This window comes from Bombina bombina, chromosome 1 (assembly GCF_027579735.1).
Source record: "Bombina bombina isolate aBomBom1 chromosome 1, aBomBom1.pri, whole genome shotgun sequence".
NCBI classification, from domain to species: domain Eukaryota; kingdom Metazoa; phylum Chordata; class Amphibia; order Anura; family Bombinatoridae; genus Bombina; species Bombina bombina.
Window position 1 is genome coordinate 928,763,739 of NC_069499.1, and position 23,055 is coordinate 928,786,793.

General features: G+C 38.0%; 1 protein-coding gene across 1 annotated transcript in view; it reads right to left on the reverse strand.

Moving 5' to 3' along the window:
• Positions 1-23,055, reverse strand: part of ENKD1 (enkurin domain containing 1) — a 126,276-nt gene that overhangs the window by 93,745 nt on the left and 9,476 nt on the right. Inside the window, exon 4 of the mRNA XM_053698476.1 lies at positions 8,548-8,717. Within this exon, the coding sequence (XP_053554451.1) occupies positions 8,548-8,717 (170 nt within the window). The remainder of the gene's footprint in view (positions 1-8,547; positions 8,718-23,055) is intronic.

Here is a 23,055-nt window from a genome sequence, read left to right on the forward strand (position 1 = left end):
ATGGTATATAAGAGTATATCGTCGATCTGAAAAGGGAGGTAAGAGATGAATCTCTACGACCGATAACAGAGAACCTATGAAATAGATCCCGTAGAAGGAGACCATTGACTTCAAGTAGGCAATACTCTCTTCACATCCCTCTGACAGTCACTGCACTCTGAGAGGAATACCGGGCTCCAGCCTGCTGCGAAGCGCATATCAACGTAGAATCTAGCACAAACTTTTACTTTGTAAAACTGAATTGTGGGTGTGGTGAGGGGTGTATTTATAGGCATTTTGAGGTTTGGGAAACTTTGCCCCTCCTGGTAGGAATGTATATCCCATACGTCACTAGCTCATGGACTCTTGCTAATTACATGAAAGAAATAGCCAGTAGGTGGAGCTGTCCGCTTGTGTTGCAGCAAAGCCAAGCAAGCTGAAATTAATCAGTTTAACCAGACCTGAGCTATCGAGCAGATTTCAAAGGAACAAGATCTTCCTGTCTATACATCAGTCCAGATAGAAATGCATAGAAAGAACTGTTTGCATAAAAATGCAAGTGAAGTCTGTGTTGTGTGATTATTTTATTAGTTTTATAATGCTGTTTAGCAAATGTTTTTGTTCATTTAACTTAGTTTAATTATATATTCTGTGTTGTGTGATTATTTTATTAGGTTTATAATGCTGTTTAGCATTTAAAGTCTTCATTTCAAAGCTTTACAAATAATGTATTAGGTGTTACTTTTGACAATTTTGAGAGGGGCCTGGAACCTATCCCCCTCACTTCCCATACAAGAAGAGACAGATGCGCCACATGGCCCAATATTGTTTGATCCAAAATGAACAGATGAATATATAAGGACTAGACTCACATTTGAGAGAGCACCTCAATCAGTGCTATAGAGGCAGACTGGGATCTATTCCAGTCACCCAGCAGACCAAACTCCCGCAAAGATGTAGTATCTGTATTCAAAAAGATAAGAGAGACACAGGTGCCCACATGGCCTAGTACAGCAGGAACAATGGTGATATAGAACCAAATGATAAGAAAGGTACTCAAAATAGTTGTAGCATCTCCCTTAATGCTATAGGAGCAGGATGGGGTCAATTCAGTCACCCACCAGACTTAGTCGGAGGCACTCGGGACAGGATGGATCCAGCAGTAAGCCAAGACAGAATCCCTTAGCACAGGGGACAACTCACAAAAAAGATGGTAGCAAGTGTTCCAAGAAAAAGTTTTATTTAAAAGGTTAAAAACACAGGCGACGCGTTTCTCAGCTCAAGGCTGTTTCATCAGGCTTCATACAATGTTATTAGAACACTTGCTATGTCCCCCAGACCACTGCGCCAAAAAAGAGCACACGTAAACGGGGAATCAGAGGAAGATCCTCAACCGTCAAAAAAGAAAAATTACTAAAGTATAGAAAGGGTATTTTTAATCTGTCAAACCATGAGTTATCCAATGATGAGATTACAGTATTAGGAAAAGGGGTTTCATTTTGTCCCACTAATAACTAGAATATGTTCCAACTATTTGTAGATGTAAACAATTTTACAAGAAAGTTGTCCCTTCAAAAATATTTTGCGGAGAAACAACTGAAAAACAGTGTTAATAAGCCAATTATTGCAGATACTATGAACGAACGCCTTAATGAAGGCGTCATTGTATATGAACCTGACACTCTTTTAGAACAATTAACTGAGAAATATATCCACACAGATTTCAAACCAAGATCCAATTTTAATCCCCCTAGGACAAAAAATTCACATATAAGTATATACCAGTCAATGGTTTTAAAAGACCTTGAAAAATTACCTAAGAAACATAAATATAAGAAAAACCTAAGTCCTGGGGAACGCCATGCCCTGAATTCACTGAGCACTAATAAAGATCTAGTAATCCGCCAAGCGGACAAGGGTGGGGGTATCATGATCCAAAATATTCAAGATTATATTTTAGAGGCAGACAGAATTCTGAACGATGCCAGCCACTATAGGGTCCTAACTAAAGATCCCACCCCCATATTCTCTAAACAATTGTTCTCCCTTCTTTTAGAAGGATTTGAAGAAGGTATTCTCACTAAAAAAGAAAAGGATTATTTATTTCCTAAAAATCCTAGTGTAGCCTTTTATTATCACCTTCCTAAGATACACAAGGATACGTCTAACCCCCCTGGTAGGCCTATAGTGGCTGGTATCGACAGTCTTACTGACCATCTGTCTGCCTACGTAGATTAATTTTTACAGAAACACGTGGTTGCTCTACCCTCTTTCATAAAAGATTCTACTGACTTAATCAATAAACTGACAAATTTGAAAATCACGAAAACTGACCCTCACCTCTGGTGGATAACGAGTGACGTTAGCTCACTGTATTCCAATATCCCCCACGATAAAGGTTTGATAGCTATTAAATTATATTTAGAAACTGATATTTATATGCCCTCTAAACAGCAACTATTCATTATTGAATTGATACGATTCATTTTACATCATAACTATTTTTTATACCAGGGACAACATTATCTACAGATCAAAAAGGTACGGCCATGGGCACCAGATTCGCACCCAGCTTTGCCAATCTTTATATGGGCAAATTTGAGGAGACCCATGTATATGGGTCTACTATGGGTGCGAGTCTGGTGTTCTATGGCCGTTATATAGACAACCTTATATTTATATTTAGGGGTTCCTATGAGGAAGCCTTATTATACTCATCATCTTTAAACACTAACGAATTTGGTTTAGTGTTCACTAGCAATATTCAACCTACTAGGATAGAATATTTAGATTTATCATTATATTTTTCGGAAACTGGTACCATAATGTCAGAAACCTTTTTTAAAAAAGTAGACTGTAATAGTTTTCTTAATTTTAACAGCAACCATTACCATAGCTGGAAGAAAAACGTGCCATATGGACAATTCAGGCGCATTAGACGCAATTGTAGTACGATAGAAGGTTACATTAAACAGTCTCTTATACTAAAAGATAGATTCTTAGAAAAAGGCTACCCATTGGATCTTGTTCAAAATGGATACCTTAGAGCTTTAAATGATGATAGAAATAAATACTTACTATGTACTAATGTTAACGATACCAAAAATATAAAAAGCAAGTCACAATCTACTGATGAATTCAAAACACCACTATTCATAACCGGTTATAGCAATCAATTTTGAGAAATTAAACAAATTATTTCTAAACATTGGCCAATAATTTGTGATGATCCTTTCCTTAAAAATCACATTTCCTCAAAGCCACGAGTTGTATATAGGAGGGCACCCACATTGAAGAATAAATTAGCCCCGAGCAAAGTGGTTAGGGATAAAAATAAGGGCTACCACCTAAATTTGGGGTCCAATAGGACATTATTGGGTAATTTTTTACCCAGACATGGGCTATTAAAATGCCTCAAACCCAGATGTAACATGTGTAAGGTAGTTAAAAGTGGTACGAACACTTTTTCTTCTAACCAAACAGGTGAACAATTTAAAATTAATAAAAGACTGTCATGTGAATCTACTTATGTAGTGTATCTCATCAGCTGTGCATGTGGGGCTCAATATGTGGGATGCACTGGGCGTGCCATTAGCAAGCGGTGGAGTGAACACACCTATAATATCAAAAGGAAATTCCTCAAGCATAGTCTTTCCAGACATTGTGCTTATGCACATAAAGGTAGTTCAAAAACACTTTCTATACTACCCATTGAACACGTTTCCCGAAATAGCCATAACCCTATGCTCACTCTGTGTCGCAGAGAGACCTACTGGATTCATAAAGTACACACTCTAGCCCCTGACCGTCTTAATGAATGTGTCGACCTAGCTGCATTCGACTTATGAGTATTTTTCCCTATATTATACCACTAATTTGTTTATAGGAATTACAGAATCTTTACAGCACCCTATACCACACCCCGACACTCCCCTCTCCCTAGCAAATACAATAGATTAGTTTGCTCACATTATCTACTACTATTATCCTATCTCTAGTTTATCACTCATAGACCAGTTTAGTAGTACTGTAGGTAGCATTTTAGAATAATATCCCTAGTTTTTCACTCATATACCAGTTTAGTAGTATTATAGGTAACATTTTAGTAATCATCCTAGTATAATACACCAGTACTCACCAAAGCACTGTATCACATTCACTTTAATATATATCACACCTCTTATCACATGCATTCATCGCATATTTATTACTATTATACCCATCCACTATATTCTGATTTAGTTGTTTTTTATACTTATAAATCATCTTAGGCTAAGTCAGCAATTTAAAAATAAATTTTCTGCACACCATACATATAGCATATAAGGTATTTTTTTACCTATACCTTTACCCTTTGGGATTCACCTAATAACACCATATATCATAAAAAACACTATCACATTCACTTCTATATACATCACACATTTCATCACATCCATTCCTGAACATTTATTATTATTATTTTGTTCATACAAATTTTGGATACATCATTACTATTCTCAACACATAGATGGTTTCAGCTTCACTTTATCGTAGTATATCCTTTTACTATACTTTGTTATAGATGTTGTTCACACTGTAATCGTTTCATATCCATCCACTATATATCATTATTGCTCTTAATATATAGTTTTAGCCCCATAGATTCGCAGTATATTCATTTACTATATTGTGATATAGGTTGTTTCCCTATACTTAAAATTGATCTAGGCAAATTGTGGATGTGGATGCTTTGTGAGATACTATTCATCACACACACCCATTTAGGAAATCTCTAGCATTCAAGCACTTTCTCCCGTCTAACACGTAAGAAGTGGCCCCTTTTAGATGTGTTTTTATATATTATTATTACATTTTATTATTATTATTATAGTTTATAAACACTAATAAACTAGCGTAAGATCTCCTGTCATTGCCTGGAATACTAGATTTGACAGCCTAATTGCAAGCTGAAGTCTTTTTGGCTAATTAAGCCAATCGCAGCTGGCTCTCTAGACTCTTTTTGTCAACAAATCACTAAGTAAAGCGCTGGACAAATCAGCCAATGGATGCGCTAATATTGACAGCTGTCACCCCCTATGTGCTTAAGACACTCTATGGTTTTGCCTAAAAGCCGCTATACACAGACGCGATTTATAACCACTCCCTCCTCCCCTTATCGTCATCACAAGTCTCTCCAACCATATGAATTAAGATATGCAACACCCGTCTTAGACGCCTCTCCTATAGACCAATCGAAGAACAGCATTAGATTTGACTGACATACCTCAGCCTGCCATGCGCAATGGGTCTAGCTACACGCCGATTACGATGCTATCATGACTTTGTTACTTTACTTTGATACATGGTGTACTGCCAATTGCGTGTATACAAATTATAGTCACCACAAATATTTGAGATCACACAAGACTCATCCGATCTGTTAGATACTTCTGGGTATGTTGATTCATATTTGTTGATAACCTAGTCTTATGGTATACGATGTGTGCTATATTGTTTTAATGCCACAAGCTTAGATGTCTTATGCACCAACTATGAAATGAAAGTTAATGTGGATGATTTATTTTTATATTCCTTTTATTAATTGTAATTTTTATATAGTATGATTTTACTAACTATCAACATGTAGATACAAATGAGATGTGTATTGCACAAACTATGATATGGAGTTGTTTACCAATCATGCTGCTTATATATCACGCTGTTTATTTATTTCTGCATATTTTATATCAATTGTGAGTTTTATATGGATTATTTTTATTTATCATCAAATGCTGATACAAATGAGATGTTTACTTATTAATTTTAACATATGTTTGATGACCTCTTTTGATATTAACATTCTCATTGGCCAATTGGTCATTTCCTGTTCTCCTAGCCCCTCCCATCAATTTGTGAGCCCATTTGTTTGCGATTAGTTGTAGGGTATATATACAGGGAGTGCAGAATTATTAGGCAAATGAGTATTTTGACCACATCATCCTCTTTATGCATGTTGTCTTACTCCAAGCTGTATAGGTTCGAAAGCCTACTACCAATTAAGCATATTAGGTGATGTGCATCTCTGTAATGAGAAGGGGTGTGGTCTAATGACATCAACACCCTATATCAGGTGTGCATAATTATTAGGCAACTTCCTTTCCTTTGGCAAAATGGGTCAAAAGAAGGACTTGACAGGCTCAGAAAAGTCAAAAATAGTGAGATATCTTGCAGAGGGATGCAGCACTCTTAAAATTGCAAAGCTTCTGAAGCGTGATCATCGAACAATCAAGCGTTTCATTCAAAATAGTCAACAGGGTCGCAAGAAGCGTGTGGAAAAACCAAGGCGCAAAATAACTGCCCATGAACTGAGAAAAGTCAAGCGTGCAGCTGCCAAGATGCCACTTGCCACCAGTTTGGCCATATTTCAGAGCTGCAACATGACTGGAGTGCCCAAAAGCACAAGGTGTGCAATACTCAGAGACATGGCCAAGGTAAGAAAGGCTGAAAGACGACCACCACTGAACAAGACACACAAGCTGAAACGTCAAGACTGGGCCAAGAAATATCTCAAGACTGATTTTTCTAAGGTTTTATGGACTGATGAAATGAGAGTGAGTCTCGATGGGCCAGATGGATGGGCCCGTGGCTGGATTGGTAAAGGGCAGAGAGCTCCAGTCCGGCTCAGACACCAGCAAGGTGGAGGTGGAGTACTGGTTTGGGCTGGTATCATCAAAGATGAGCTTGTGGGGCCTTTTCGGGTTGAGGATGGAGTCAAGCTCAACTCCCAGTCCTACTGCCAGTTTCTGGAAGACACCTTCTTCAAGCAGTGGTACAGGAAGAAGTCTGCATCCTTCAAGAAAAACATGATTTTCATGCAGGACAATGCTCCATCACACGCGTCCAAGTACTCCACAGCGTGGCTGGCAAGAAAGGGTATAAAAGAAGAAAATCTAATGACATGGCCTCCTTGTTCACCTGATCTGAACCCCATTGAGAACCTGTGGTCCATCATCAAATGTGAGATTTACAAGGAGGGAAAACAGTACACCTCTCTGAACAGTGTCTGGGAGGCTGTGGTTGCTGCTGCACGCAATGTTGATGGTGAACAGATCAAAACACTGACAGAATCCATGGATGGCAGGCTTTTGAGTGTCCTTGCAAAGAAAGGTGGCTATATTGGTCACTGATTTGTTTTTGTTTTGTTTTTGAATGTCAGAAATGTATATTTGTGAATGTTGAGATGTTATATTGGTTTTACTGGTAAAAATAAATAATTGAAATGGGTATATATTTGTTTTTTGTTAAGTTGCCTAATAATTATGCACAGTAATAGTCACCTGCACACACAGATATCCCCCTAAAATAGGTATAACTAAAAACAAACTAAAAACTACTTCCAAAACTATTCAGCTTTGATATTAATGAGTTTTTTGGGTTCATTGAGAACATGGTTGTTGTTCAATAATAAAATTAATCCTCAAAAATACAACTTGCCTAATAATTCTGCACTCCCTGTATGTAGCAAGTGTTCTAATAACATTGTATGAAGCCTGATGAAACAGCTTTGAGCTGAGAAACGCGTCGCCTGTGTTTTTAACCTTTTAAATAAAACTTTTTCTTGGAACACTTGCTACCATCTTTTTTGTGAGTTGTCCCCTGCGCTAAGGGATTCTGTCTTGGCTGACTGCTGGATCCATCCTGTCCCGAGTGCCTCCGACTAAGTCTGGTGGGTGACTGAATTGACCCCATCCTGCTCCTATAGCATCAAGGGAGATGCTACAACTGTTGTGAGTACCTCTCTTATCATTTGGTTCTATATCACCATTGTTCCTGCTGTACTAGGCCATGTGGGCACCTGTGTCTCTCTTATCTTTTTGAATACAGATACTACATCTTTGCGGGAGTTTGGTCTGCTGGGTGACTGGAATAGATCCCAGTCTGCCTCTATAGCACTGATTGAGGTGCTCTCTCAAATGTGAGTCTAGTCCTTATATATTCATCTGTTCATTTTGGATCAAACAATATTGGGCCATGTGGCGCATCTGTCTCTTCTTGTATTTGTAGATTGCTGCGTTTGGATCCCGGCCTGGATCTCCACAGTTTTCTGCCTCATCCCTTTATCAAAGACTTTATCATAACATATTTTCTCTTATAGTGTATTACAATGGTAATGGATCTTTTTTGACAATTGTACTATCAATTTCACTATTCTCTGTAAGGGCAGATTTGTGATACCCCACATATATTATATCTTTGTTAGACCTATAATTATACTACTACTGCACAATTAGTACACTTATTATTTTTAATTTCAGCCCTTCTTTGGACTCTCTATATTATTAAATTAGGGCGCCCCCTCCCTTTTTGATTCCCTCACTTCCCATTGACTTACATTATAAACTGGGATTCAATTTACAACGGTTTCGATTTACAACCATTCCTTCTGGAACCTAACCCCGGCGTAAACTGAGGGCTACCTGTATAGATATTCGCATATACACATACACACAGAAAACTGTACTCTCACTTAACATAGATAAAGAAATCCAGGAATGAGACTTAGAATGAGATTTGTGCAGCACTTACCTGTAGCTTAGCCTTCACTTTAGACTCTACATTCTCGTATTTTTGAGATTTCCATAGGGCTTTGACCGGTTTGGGACGTCCCTGCTCCTTCTCAATCTCTTTCTCCCTACACTTTTTCTGGATCTCTCGCATCCTTTGAACATTTTCTTTCTCATGGTTCCGAGCTTTTCCTGATTGAAAAAAGTAAAGCTTCATTTTATTCTGAAGAAAAGATAAAGTTTTATAGAAGTTTCACTCCTAATTCCAAAGTTAATGACTACCTTAGGCTAGTGCTCGACAAATCTGTTTAAAAACGAGGAGCCAGTATGAATATTTTGGAGCCAGGCAGATGAAGAATAACCCAAAAAGTTAGGAGCCAAGGGTAGAATTCTAGGAGCCAGTGGCTCCCTGGCTCCTGGGTTTGTCGAGCCCTGCCTTAGGCTAAACTATAGTATGCTACACATAACATAAGCATGCACTAACAAAAGTTGCAGAGGAAACCAACCTAAATTAAAATCAATTTTCCAACAATAATTGAGGAGATTACAGTGTAATCACAACAATCCAAGCATACAATTGCTCTGCTAATATGCCAGTCTGAATGGGAGATGTGGCCCTAGTCTCTTCCATTTAAAGACCCCTATACAAAATAAGCTATAATTCTCCCTTGCCACAGGTTTAAAGGGCCATTATAGCAAAATAAATTAAAAAAATGACATGCTCTAATTCCTAGACTACTGTCACAAAGGAGTTAAAGACACAGAAATACTGCTTGGGACTCGCAGAGCACTGCTGGTCCTGAGTGGAAAACGCCACTGATCCAATGAGCAGCGCTATTTCCACATCTGAGTCATGCTCAGGACCAGCAGTGCTCTGCGAGTCCCAAGCGGTATTTCTACTGTGTGTTTAACCCATTTGTTAAACACAGAGTAGTATAGGATCAATAGTTTGAAAATGATATGCTATAAAATATTCTGACTATAATGGCCCTTTAAAGTCTATTTAGGACAAAAGACCAATAGTCCATCAAAGATAGCCCTGTACATTTGCTTGTTTTCATTTTTACACTTTTAGAATCAGTAGCAATCACATCAGACATTTTTCTTCCACGATTCAGACCTAACATGCAATTTTAAACTTTCTAGTTTAATTATATTATCTAATTTACATTGTTCTCTTGGCCTCATTTGTTGACAATCATACCTAGGCTCAGAAGCAGAAATGCATTACTGGGAGCTAGCTGCTGATTGGCAGCTGCACATATATGCCTCTTGCCATTGGCTCATCCAATGTGTTTAGCTCATTCCCAGTATTTCAGTGCTGCTCCTTCAACACAGGATACCAAGAGAATAAAACAAATTTGATAAGAGAAGTAAATTGGAAAGTTGACAATTTTATGCTGTATTCGAATCATGAAAGATTGTTTTGTGTTTCATGTCCCTTTAAAAAGATTAAAAAATAGTATTTAAAGCAATACAACCAATATCTAATTAATTGTTCCTTTAATAAATCATTAAACAACATTGGTTCATCTTGTATAGAGAATAGTTATCTTTATGGTTTCGCTCAATATGGAGAAAAAAAAATATATATAAAAAATAAAGGGGGCGTGGGGGGGGTGTATAGGAATACAAGTCATCTCTCTGTACCTAAAATGTATTGAATCTAAGCTGATTCTTGTGAAGGAGCAGTGTTCCATATTTCATTCATGTTTAGGAATCAAGCTCTTAGCGCTGTTTAAACTAACATTAAACTTAAACATTTTCTTTCATAATTCCAATAGAGAATACCATTTTAAACAACTTTCCAATTCACTTCTATTATCAAATTTGCTTCATTCTCTTGGTAGCCTTCTTTGACGGAGAAGCAATGCACTATGGGAACTAGCTGAAGACTTTGGGAGAGCCAAAGAAAAGTGGCATATATTTGCAGCCACCAATCGGCAGCTAGCTCCCAGTAGTGCATTGCTGCTCCTGAGCCTACCTAGGTATGCTTTTAAACAAAAGGATATCAAGAGAACGAAACAGATAATAAAAGTAAATTTGAAAGTTGTTTAAAAGTGTATTCTCTATCTGAATCATGAACAAAATTGGGTTTCATTTCCCTTTAACATTATCAACAGTATTGATATCTTAGGTTTAAACCCTAGTTTCAATAAGGACAACAACAGAAGGATCCTTGGAACACAGGGTGTAATAGTGAACAGACCAAACAACAGAAAAAAAACCAAGAACAAAAATCAAAAGCCTCACCTAACACAGATCACTGAATCATCCCTTCCACAATCTGCCAGTATTTCCCATTAGTATTTGGATAAATATAATTCAGTGTGAGTGGGGTTAGCTAACACAGGGACATAGATTTAAAGGGACATGATACCCAAATGTTGAGACATTTGAAAGTGATGCAGCATAGCTGTAAAAAGCGGACTAGAAAATATTACCTGAACATCTCTTTGTAAAAAAAGATATTTTATCTCAAAATGTCCTAAATATTCACACCCCATTGTAAAGGACTTTACGCAGCAAATCGGTATGCCTGTCCCGAGACTTGCAAAGGAGCGTGCACACTCATGTTATTTCCCTATTCAGCTTAAGGAAGTTTACTATGAAATCTCATGACATCACAGTTCATGACCTCAGCACTGCTGATGCTGATTGGCTGCTGTTCATTTCTTCCTTTTTTTTTACCTGCAGCTGGACAACAGCTGAAGTATAACTGTTCACACAGCACTTACTCTGGTGAGCTGAGGAAATCGTGAGGTCAAATATCTTCCTTGTCAGCTTTTTACAGTTATGCTGCATCACTTTCAAGTGATTTAGCATATAAGTATTATGTTCCTTTAAAGGGACAGTCTAGGCCAAAATAAATGTTCATGATTCAGATAGAGCATGTAATTTTAAACAATTTTCCAATTTACTTTTATCACCAATTTTGCTTTGTTCTCTTGGTATTCTTAGTTGAAAGCTTAACCTAGGAGGTTCATATGCTAATTTCTTAGACCTTGAAGCCCACCTCTTTCAGAATGCATTTTAACAGTTTTTCACCACTAGAGGGTGTTAGTTCACGTATTTCATATAGATAACACTGTGCTCGTGCACGAGAAGTTATCTGGGAGCAGGCACTGATTGGCTAGACTGCAAGTCTGTCAAAAGAACTGAAAAAAGGGGCAGTTTGCAGAGGCTTAGATACAAGATAATCACAGAGGTTAAAAGTATATTATTATACCTGTGTTGGTTATGCAAAACTGGGAAATGGGTAATAAAGGGATTATCTATCTTTTAAAACAATAAAAATTCTGGTGTAGACTGTCCCTTTAAGTTTCCTGGACCTTCGTTGTTTAGGAGGGTTTTTTGTTTTGTTTTTAAAGATATTATGGATATTTGCACCTCCAATTCCCTCTCCCATTGTTTTGTGTATGTGGGTAGTGTCTAATCACTCTGTATGAGTAGCATCTAAACTATAATTGCGTTTGTAATGTCCGTCGCAGTCGGCAGTTGCGCATACATCCTCAAAGGAATGTTGGCAGCGCGAGACAGCCAACAGAATGTTGGCTGCGCATGGTGGACGCCGGATTCAGTCGATGGCAGGGTGGTGAAAGAATCCACCGCAGTATTAAAAAAAAAAAAAAAAAAAAAAAAAAAAAAAGAACCACACGCAATAAGTATGAAAAAAAACACCTAACCACCCGCAATAAGTATTAAAAAAAAAAACAAAAAAAAAACCTACCTAATAAAATTTTTAACCCCTAAATCCGCAAACCCCAACATCGCAAACTACCTAATACATTTATTAACCCCTAATCTGCCAACCCCCTACAACACATTAAACCTCATTTACCTATTAACTCCTAAACCGCCAACCCCCACAACGCAAAAAACTAAATTTAATGACTAAGCCCCCTAAATTAACCCCTTAATTACAATAAAAAAAACATAATTTATGTAAGAACTTACCTGATAAATTCATTTCTTTCATATTAGCAAGAGTCCATGAGCTAGTGACGTATGGGATATACATTCCTACCAGGAGGGGCAAAGTTTCCCAAACCTCAAAATGCCTATAAATACACCCCTCACCACACCCACAATTCAGTTTAACGAATAGCCAAGAAGTGGGGTGATAAAAAAGTGCGAAAGCATATAAAATAAGGAATTGGAATAATTGTGCTTTATACAAAAATCATAACCACCCCAAAAAAAGGGTGGGCCTCATGGACTCTTGCTAATATGAAAGAAATGAATTTATCAGGTAAGTTCTTACATAAATTATGTTTTCTTTCATGTAATTAGCAAGAGTCCATGAGCTAGTGACGTATGGGATAATGATTACCCAAGATGTGGATCTTTCCACGCAAGAGTCACTAGAGAGGGAGGGATAAAATAAAGACAGCCAATTCCTGCTGAAAATAATCCACACCCAAAATAAAGTTTAATGAAAAACATAAGCAGAAGATTCAAACTGAAACCGCTGCCTGAAGTACTTTTCTACCAAAAACTGCTTCAGAAGAAGAAAATACATCAAAATGGTAGAATTTAGTAAAAGTATGCAAAGAGGACCAAGTTGCTGCTTTGCAGATCTGATCAATCGAAGCTTCATTCCTAAACGCCCAGGAAGTAGAAACTGACCTAGTAGAATGAGCTGTAATCCTTTGAGGCGGAGATTTACCCGACTCAACATAGGCAAGATGAATTAAAGATTTCAACCAAGATGCCAAAGAAATGGCAGAAGCTTTCTGGCCTTTTCTAGAACCGGAAAAGATAACAAATAAACTAGAAGTCTTTCGGAAAGACTTAGTAGCTTCAACATAATATTTCAAAGCTCTAACAACATCCAAAGAATGCAATGATTTCTCCTTAGAATTCTTAGGATTAGGACATAATGAAGGAACCACAATTTCCCTACTAATGTTGTTAGAATTCACAACTTTAGGTAAAAATTCAAAAGAAGTTCGCAACACTGCCTTATCCTGATGAAAAATCAGAAAAGGAGACTCACAAGAAAGAGCAGATAATTCAGAAACTCTTCTGGCAGAAGAGATTGCCAAAAGGAACAAAACTTTCCAAGAAAGTAATTTAATGTCCAATGAATGCATAGGTTCAAACGGAGGAGCTTGAAGAGCCCCTAGAACCAAATTCAAACTCCAAGGAGGAGAAATTGACTTAATGACAGGTTTTATACGAACCAAAGCTTGTACAAAACAATGAATATCAGGAAGATTAGCAATCTTTCTGTGAAAAAGAACAGAAAGAGCAGAGATTTGTCCTTTCAAGGAACTTGCGGACAAACCTTTATCTAAACCATCCTGAAGAAACTGTAAAATTCTTGGAATTCTAAAAGAATGCCAAGAAAAATGATGAGAAAGACACCAAGAAATATAAGTCTTCCAGACTCTATAATATATCTCTCTGGATACAGATTTACGAGCCTGTAACATAGTATTAATCACAGAGTCAGAGAAACCTCTTTGACTAAGAATCAAGCGTTCAATCTCCATACCTTTAAATTTAAGGATTTGAGATCCTGATGGAAAAAAAGGACCTTGCGACAGAAGGTCTGGTCGTAGCGGAAGAGTCCACGGATGGCAAGAAGCCATCCGGACAAGATCCGCATACCAAAACCTGTGAGGCCATGCCGGAGCTACCAGCAGAACAAACGAGCATTCCTTCAGAATCTTGGAGATTACTCTTGGAAGAAGAACTAGAGGCGGAAAGATATAGGCAGGATGATACTTCCAAGGAAGTGACAATGCATCCACTGCTTCCGCTTGAGGATCCCTGGATCTGGACAGATACCTGGGAAGTTTCTTGTTTAGATGAGAGGCCATCAGATCTATTTCTGGAAGCTCCCACATTTGAACAATCTGAAGAAATACCTCTGGGTGAAGAGACCATTCGCCCGGATGCAACGTTTGGCGACTGAGATAATCCGCTTCCCAATTGTCTATACCTGGGATATGAACCGCAGAGATTAGACAGGAGCTGGATTCCGCCCAAACCAGAATTCGAGATACTTCTTTCACAGCCAGAGGACTGTGAGTCCCTCCTTGATGATTGATGTATGCCACAGATGTGACATTGTCTGTCTGAAAACAAATGAACGATTCTCTCTTCAGAAGAGGCCAAGACTGAAGAGCTCTGAAAATTGCACGGAGTTCCAAAATATTGATCGGTAATCTCACCTCCTGAGATTCCCAAACTCCTTGTGCCGTCAGAGATCCCCACACAGCTCCCCAACCTGTGAGACTTGCATCTGTTGAAATTACAGTCCAGGTCGGAAGCACAAAAGAAGCCCCCTGAATTAAACGATGGTGATCTGTCCACCACGTTAGAGAGTGTCGTACAATCGGTTTTAAAGATATTAATTGAGATATCTTTGTGTAATCCCTGCACCATTGATTCAGCATACAGAGCTGAAGAGGTCGCATGTGAAAACGAGCAAAGGGGATCGCGTCCGATGCAGCAGTCATAAGACCTAGAATTTCCATGCATAAGGCTACCGAAGGGAATGATTGTGACTGAAGGTTTCGACAAGCTGAAATCAATTTTAGACGTCTCTTGTCTGTTAAAGACAGAGTCATGGACACTGAATCTATCTGGAAACCCAGAAAAGTTACCCTTGTCTGAGGAATCAATGAACTTTTTGGTAAATTGATCCTCCAACCATGATCTTGAAGAAACACCACAAGTCGATTCGTATGAGATTCTGCTAAATGTAAAGACTGAGCAAGTACCAAGATATCGTCCAAATAAGGAAATACCACAATACCCTGTTCTCTGATTACAGACAGAAGGGCACCGAGAACTTTTGTAAAAATTCTTGGAGCTGTAGCTAGGCCAAACGGCAGAGCCACAAACTGGTAATGCTTGTCCAGAAAAGAGAATCTCAGGAACTGATAATGATCTGGATGAATCGGAATATGCAGATAAGCATCCTGTAAATCTATTGTGGACATATAATGCCCTTGCTGAACAAAAGGCAAGATAGTCCTTACAGTTACCATTTTGAACGTTGGTATCCTTACATAACGATTCAATATTTTTAGATCCAGAACTGGTCTGAAGGAATTCTCCTTCTTTGGTACAATGAAGAGATTTGAATAAAACCCCATCCCCTGTTCCAGAACTGGAACTGGCATAATTACGCCAGCCAACTCTAGATCTGAAACACAATTCAGAAATGCTTGAGCTTTCACTGGATTTACTGGGACACGGGAAAGAAAAAATCTCTTTGCAGGAGGTCTCATCTTGAAACCAATTCTGTACCCTTCTGAAACAATGTTTTGAATCCAAAGATTGTGAACAGAATTGATCCAAATTTCTTTGAAAAAACTTAACCTGCCCCCTACCAGCTGAGCTGGAATGAGGGCCGCACCTTCATGTGGACTTAGAAGCAGGCTTTGCCTTTCTAGAAGGCTTGGATTTATTCCAGACTAGAGATGGTTTCCAAACTGAAACTGCTCCTGAGGATGAAGGATCAGGCTTTTGTTCTTTGTTGAAACGAAAGGAACGAAAACGATTATTAGCCCTGTTTTTACCCTTAGATTTTTTATCCTGAGGTAAAAAAGTTCCTTTCCCACCAGTAACAGTTGAGATAATGGAATCCAACTGAGAACCAAATAATTTGTTACCCTGGAAAGAAATGGAAAGTAGAGTTGATTTAGAAGCCATATCAGCATTCCAAGTTTTAAGCCATAAAGCTCTTCTAGCTAAAATAGCTAGAGACATAAACCTGACATCAACTCTGATAATATCAAAAATGGCATCACAGATAAAATTATCAGCATGCTGAAGAAGAATAATAATATTATGAGAATCATGATCTGTTACTTGTTGCGCTAAAGTCTCCAACCAAAAAGTTGAAGCTGCAGCAACATCAGCCAAAGATATAGCAGGTCTAAGAAGATTACCTGAACACAGATAAGCTTTTCTTAGAAAGGATTAAATTTTCCTATCTAAAGGATCTTTAAACAAAGTACCATCTGACGTAGGAATAGTAGTACATTTAGCAAGGGTAGAAATAGCCCCATCAACTTTAGGAATTTTGTCCCAAAATTCTAATCTGTCAGACGGCACAGGATATAATTGCTTAAAACGTTTAGAAGGAGTAAATGAATTACCCCAATTTATCCCATTCTCTGGAAATTACTTCAGAAATAGCATTAGGAACAGGAAAAACTTCTGGAATAACCACAGGAGATTTAAACACCTTATCTAAACGTTTAGAATTAGTATCAAGAGGACCAGAATCCTCTATTTCTAAAGCAATTAGTACTTCTTTAAGTAAAGAACGAATAAATTCCATTTTAAATAAATATGAAGATTTATCAGCATCAATCTCTAAGACAGAATCCTCTGAACCAGAAGAGTCATCAGAATCAGAATGATGATGTTCATTTAAAAATTCATCTGTAGAGAGAGAAGTTTTAAAAGATTTTTTATGTTTCCTAGAAGGAGAAATAACAGACATAGCCTTCTTGATGGATTCAGAAACAAAATCTCTTATGTTATCAGGAACATTCTGCACCTTAGATGTTGAGGGAACTGCAACAGGCAATGGTACATTACTAAAGGAAATATTATCTGCTTTAACAAGTTTGTCATGACAATTAATACAAACAACAGCCGGAGGAATAGCTACCAAAAGTTTACAGCAGATACACTTAGCTTTGGTAGTTCCAGCACTAGACAGCGATTTTCCTGAAGTATCTTCTGACTCAGATGCAACGTGAGACATCTTGCAATATGTAAGAGAAAAAACAACATATAAAGCAAAATTGATCAAATTCCTTAAATGACAGTTTCAGGAATGGGAAAAAATGCCAATAAACAAGCTTCTAGTAACCAGAAGCAAAGAAAAAATCAGACTGAAATAATGTGGAGACAAAAGCGACGCCCATATTTTTTGGCGCCAAATAATACGCCCACATTGTTTGGCGCCTAAATGCTTTTTGGCGCCAAAAATGATGCCACATCCGGAATGCCGACATTTTTGGCGCAAAAGGACGTCAAAAAATGACGCAACTTCCGGCGACACGTATGACGCCGGAAACAGAAAAAAAATTTTGCGCCAAAAAAGTCCGTGCCAAGAATGACGCAATAAAATGAAGCATTTTCAGCCCCCGCGAGCCTAACAGCCCACAGGGAAAAAAAGTCAAATTTTTAAGGTAAGAAAAAATGATTGATTCAAACGCATTATCCCAAATATGAAACTGACTGTCTGAAAATAAGGAATGTTGAACATTCTGAGTCAAGGCAAATAAATGTTTGAATACATATATTTAGAACTTTATAAATAAAGTGCCCAACCATAGCTTAGAGTGTCACAGAAAATAAGATTTACTTACCCCAGGACACTCATCTACACGTTTGTAGAAAGCCAAACCAGTACTGAAACGAAAATCAGCAGAGGTAATGGTATATAAATAAGAGTATATCGTCGATCTGAAAAGGGAGGTAAGAGATGAATCTCTACGACCGATAACAGAGAACCTATGAAATAGACCCCGTAGAAGGAGATCACTGCATTCAAATAGGCAATACTCTCCTCACATCCCTCTGACATTCACTGCACGCTGAGATGAAAACCGGGCTCCAACTTGCTGCGGAGCGCATATCAACGTAGAATCTAGCACAAACTTACTTCACCACCTCCATAGGAGGCAAAGTTTGTAAAACTGAATTGTGGGTGTGGTGAGGGGTGTATTTATAGGCATTTTGAGGTTTGGGAAACTTTGCCCCTCCTGGTAGGAATGTATATCCCATACGTCACTAGCTCATGGACTCTTGCTAATTACATGAAAGAAATTACTACATTACAATAAAAAAATACAAAAAAATTACATTACATTAATTTAATTACAGAAAATAAAAAACAATAAACAACACTATCCAAAATAAAAAAAAATAGACCTAATCCCTATGAAAATCACCCCCCCCCCCTCAAAATAAAAAACACACTAATCTAATGCTAAACTACTAACATCCCTTAAAAGGGCTTTTTGTAGGGAATTGCCCTAAGTTTAACAGCTCTTTTACATTACAAATAAACCAAGTCCCCCCTAACAGTAAAACCGCCCCACCCACCAAACTCCCCAAAATAAAAATCCTAACACTAAAAAAACCTTAAACTACCCATTGCCCCTAAAGGTCCATTTGTATGGTCATTGTCCTTAAAAGGGCATTCAGCTCTTTTGAAATTTGCCCACAAAAACCCTAATCTAAAAAAACAAAACCCCAATTTTTTTTTAAAAAAAAACCTATCACTAAAGCCCCAAATAGGTACTCACGGTTTCAGCAGTCCAGCGGAAGTCTTCTTCCAGGCGGTTACATCATCTTTATCCACAGCGAAGGCGACGCAAAGCGGAGGTCTGGAGTGGTCTTCCCAGAAGTGGCGATCCTCGACGTCAGTCATCGGCAGTGCTCCTCGGCAAAGGCATGGAGGTTCCTCTTCATGCGATCGTCCGCTGTACACTGAAGATTTAATTCAAGGTCCTCAGCACTTTCAATAATCAAATAATCTTTTATTGTCACATAGAAAAAGCGAAGTTTCGGGGTCACAGCCCCTTATTCATTATTTGATTATTGAAAGTGCTGAGGACCTTGTGCTGTATTTCTATGTGTTTAAGGACTTGGCAGTGTCCTTAGGTCACTTGAGCACTATATCCTGGTGTGTGTGCTGTTCCTGTCGTTGTTGTTATCTGAAGATTTAATTCAAGGTACCCTGTATTTATTGGGGTACCTTGAATTCCTATTGGCTGAAATTTTCGAAATCAGCCAATAGGATGAGAGCTACTGAAATCTTATTGGCTGATTTGAACAACCAATAGGATTTCAGTAGCTCTAATCCTATTGGCCGTTTTGAAAAATTCTGCAGCCAATAGAATGAGAGCTACTGAAATCTTAATGGCCGATTTGAACAGCCAATAGGATTTTAGTATCTCTAATCCTATTGGCTGTTTTGAAGCCAATAGGATTAAACCTCCGCTCCGCGCCACCTTTGCTGTGGATGAAGATGATGGAACCACCTGTAAGAAGATCTTCTCCACCGGACTTCTGAAACCGTGAGTACCTATTTGGGGCTTTAGTGTTAGTTATTTTTAAAATATTTTTTTTTGGGGGGGTTGTTTTTTTAGATTACAGTTTTTTGGGCAAATTTCAAAAGAGCTGAATGCCCTTTTAAGGGCAATGCCCATACAAATGCCCCTTTAGGGGCAATGGGTAGTTTAGGTTTATTAGTGTTATTTATTTTTAATGTAAAAGAGCTGTTAAACTTAGGGCAATGCCCTACAAAAAGCCCTTTTAAGGGCTATTGGTAGTTTAGTATTAGATTAGAGGGTGTTTTTATTTTGGGGGGGGGGGGTTCATTTTTATAGGGGTATTAGTTTAGGTTTAAAGGGACAGTCTAGTATAAATTAAACTTTCCTTATTCAGACTTTCAACTTTCCAATTTACTTTTATCATCAAATTTGCTTTTTTCTCTTGGTATTCTTAGATTAAACTAAACATAGGTAGGCTCATATGCTAATTTCTAAGCCTTTGAGGGCTGCCTCTTATCACAGGCTTTTTAAATCTCTTTTCAACACAAAGAGACAGAAAGTACATGTGGGCCATATAGATAACACTGTTCAGGCACAGAGGGTTATTTAAGATCTAGCACAAAACAATGCTAAATTTAAGACAATAGATAATAAACAGTCACAGTCATGTGATCAGGGGGCTGGAAGAAGGTTCCTAGATACAAGGTAATCACAGAGGTAAAAAGTATATTAATATAACTGTGTTGGTTTTGCAAAACTGGGGAATGGGTAATAAAGGGATTATCTATCTTTTAATACAATAACAGTTCTATGGTAGACTGTCCCGTTAATTTTATTATTTTTGATAGCTTTGTTTATTTTTTTCGGTATTTTTATTTTTTGTAGCTTGGGGCGTTGTATTTTCAACACATAGCCTGCCCTCTGGGCAGGCTTATCGTCTAGTTTTATATAAAAGAGAAATGGAACGTCTTGGAGTTTGCTGCATCAAATTTGTTTTTGTTTTTTTAAAAAGGGGGTAGTAAGTGATCAGCTCAGGCTCTATGGTTGCTTGTTTGGAGAATAGTATTATCTAATTGCATCCACCCCCTTGCCCTCATTCAAGCTATCTCTGAAGTTGAATGGCCTCTCTATACATATCTATGTTGGGGACACGGAGACCCCCATCATCACTGAAGGCGTACGTTGTTGGTGTCCTTATTTTTGGCTTAATTCCATTCCAGATTTAACTCTCAAGTACTCCACACACCCTGTAATGGAAGGAACTAAGTAATGACACTGACAAGGTTTGCAGCAGGTAATTAATTCTTGGCAAGATCTTCATCTTGACCCCCCCCCCCATGTCCCAATCCAAGAGATTCTCCTGTTCCTACAGTCTGACAAATCAATAAATGATTTTATCTCTAATAAATTTATAATTGTGGAAAATAGGATTGGGTGCCAAGTGTAACCCTAAATATTGTATTGTGTCTTTCTATAGTGAAATTGGACAGTCGCATATCAGTGCAGATGTTTTGACTCTGTAAGGGCTGCAGGAAGAGAGGTCTCTAATTTCATCACAATCAATAAAATATTATTTGTGTACATAGCCAATGTATATTCATCCGTTCCAACTGTAACCTCTGTGATGCTTCAGTTGGTGTGAATCTAGTTTCCTAGGGCTCCCACAAAAATGGCAAACAGAGACAGGGCAAGGGCACCTTAGCAGAGGTGATAAGATAATGTAATACAATCAGAATGACTGTGGCTAGCATTATCCACGCCAGTAAAAATATATCTAGATTGGCTCCTCCAAATAAGGCAAGTGGTGGGGAGAGTATGGCCTTTGCAAAACAACTGCAGCAAACAAGGTTTTAAAGTATTCAGAAGATTTCACTTTTGACTAGTATGTTCATTTGTTGCAATACTACACACACGTCCCTTTAATATCCTGTTGCAGAGCACCACATATAAAACAGTAAAGGTCTTGTTAGACAAATAAACTTGAATAAAATGTTTCAGACACAACATTATAAGGGAACTACTTAAAGGGACATATAAACCCCAACATTTTTCTTTCATAATTGAGATATAGCGTGCAATTTTAAGCAACTTTCCAATTTACTGCTATTATCAAATGTTCCTCCTTTTCTTGATATCCTTTGTTGAAAAGCAGGAAGATATGATCAGGAGTGTGCACGTGCAGCACTGTACGGCAGCAGTTTTGCAAGAGCACTAGATGGTAGCACTATTGCCTGTCATGCAGTGCTCCAGATGTACAAGTGGAAATAACTTGTAAAATTGCATTCTCTGTCTGAATTATGAAAAAAAAAAAAATTGGGGTTTTATGTCCCTTTGAAAGTGACATGAAACCCAAAATCTTTCTTTAATGATTCACATAGAGTATATAATTCTAAACAACTTTCCAATTTACTTATGTTATCTAGTTTGCTTTGTTCTCTTGGTACCTTTTGCTGAAGAGAATACCTAGGAAGCTTAGGAGCAGCAGTGCACTACTGGGAGCTAGCTCCTGATTGGTGTCATTTATGCCTCTTCTTATTGACCCACCTAATGTGTTCAGCAACCGCCCAGCAGTGCATTGCAGCTCCTTTAACAAAGGATACAAAGAGAATGAAGCAAATATGATAATGGAAGTCAATTGGAAAGTTGTTTAAACTGTATGCTCTGCCTGAATTATAAAAGAAAAAAAATTGGTTTAATGTCCCTTTAAAGTTGCCACACATAAAGTTGCTAACAGATTTAAATCCACACAAAAAGAGCAACTTATGAATACACAAAAACATTCATTTTCACATGAAGCAGAAGATGGGTAATTACCCCCCACAAAACAAAGGAGGAAATTCACCAGAAAAAAAAACAGATAAAGAGCTGTGAAGTCTGCCCTCTCATGGGGAAAATATGGAAGTGCTGACTGCACTTAAAGCTTCCTACAACCATCAGCGAAGCTCTGAATCTTAGCATCAATGCACCTGGAGGAGTTTAGAGATTTGAGGAATGTAGGAAGATATCCCATCTGTATCTCATGTCCCCAGCCTTACAGGAAGGGTATGCAGGTGACTCCCTGTAACGTGGGGAGAGCTTATTAAATAAATGTGTTAGCTGTACAATCTTCATCCCAGGTCCCAACCATAGAGGAGGGGTATGTGTGAGAATTGTGCATGCTGACCTCCTAGTTTCAGGCTCTAGATGGAGATACACTCTGTACCAAAGAGCTGAGCTCATATAGTATACGATAATGGTCTAGTCCTTTACAAATGTAGCAATGCTCTGTGCATTAATCTTTTTGCTATAGGAAGGCAGAGTAAGCTTTATGGGTCATCTGCGGACAAGATAAATATGAGAGCAAAAATAATAAGGTAGAATATGACATGTGGAAGGACCCCCATCCAGTCATCACATAACTGACTAGTATAAAAGGGTTTGTGATTCGGAAGCAAAGAAAGAATCACCTCTATTCAGTGCCAGCAGTTATATTCTAATTCATTTCAGGCATC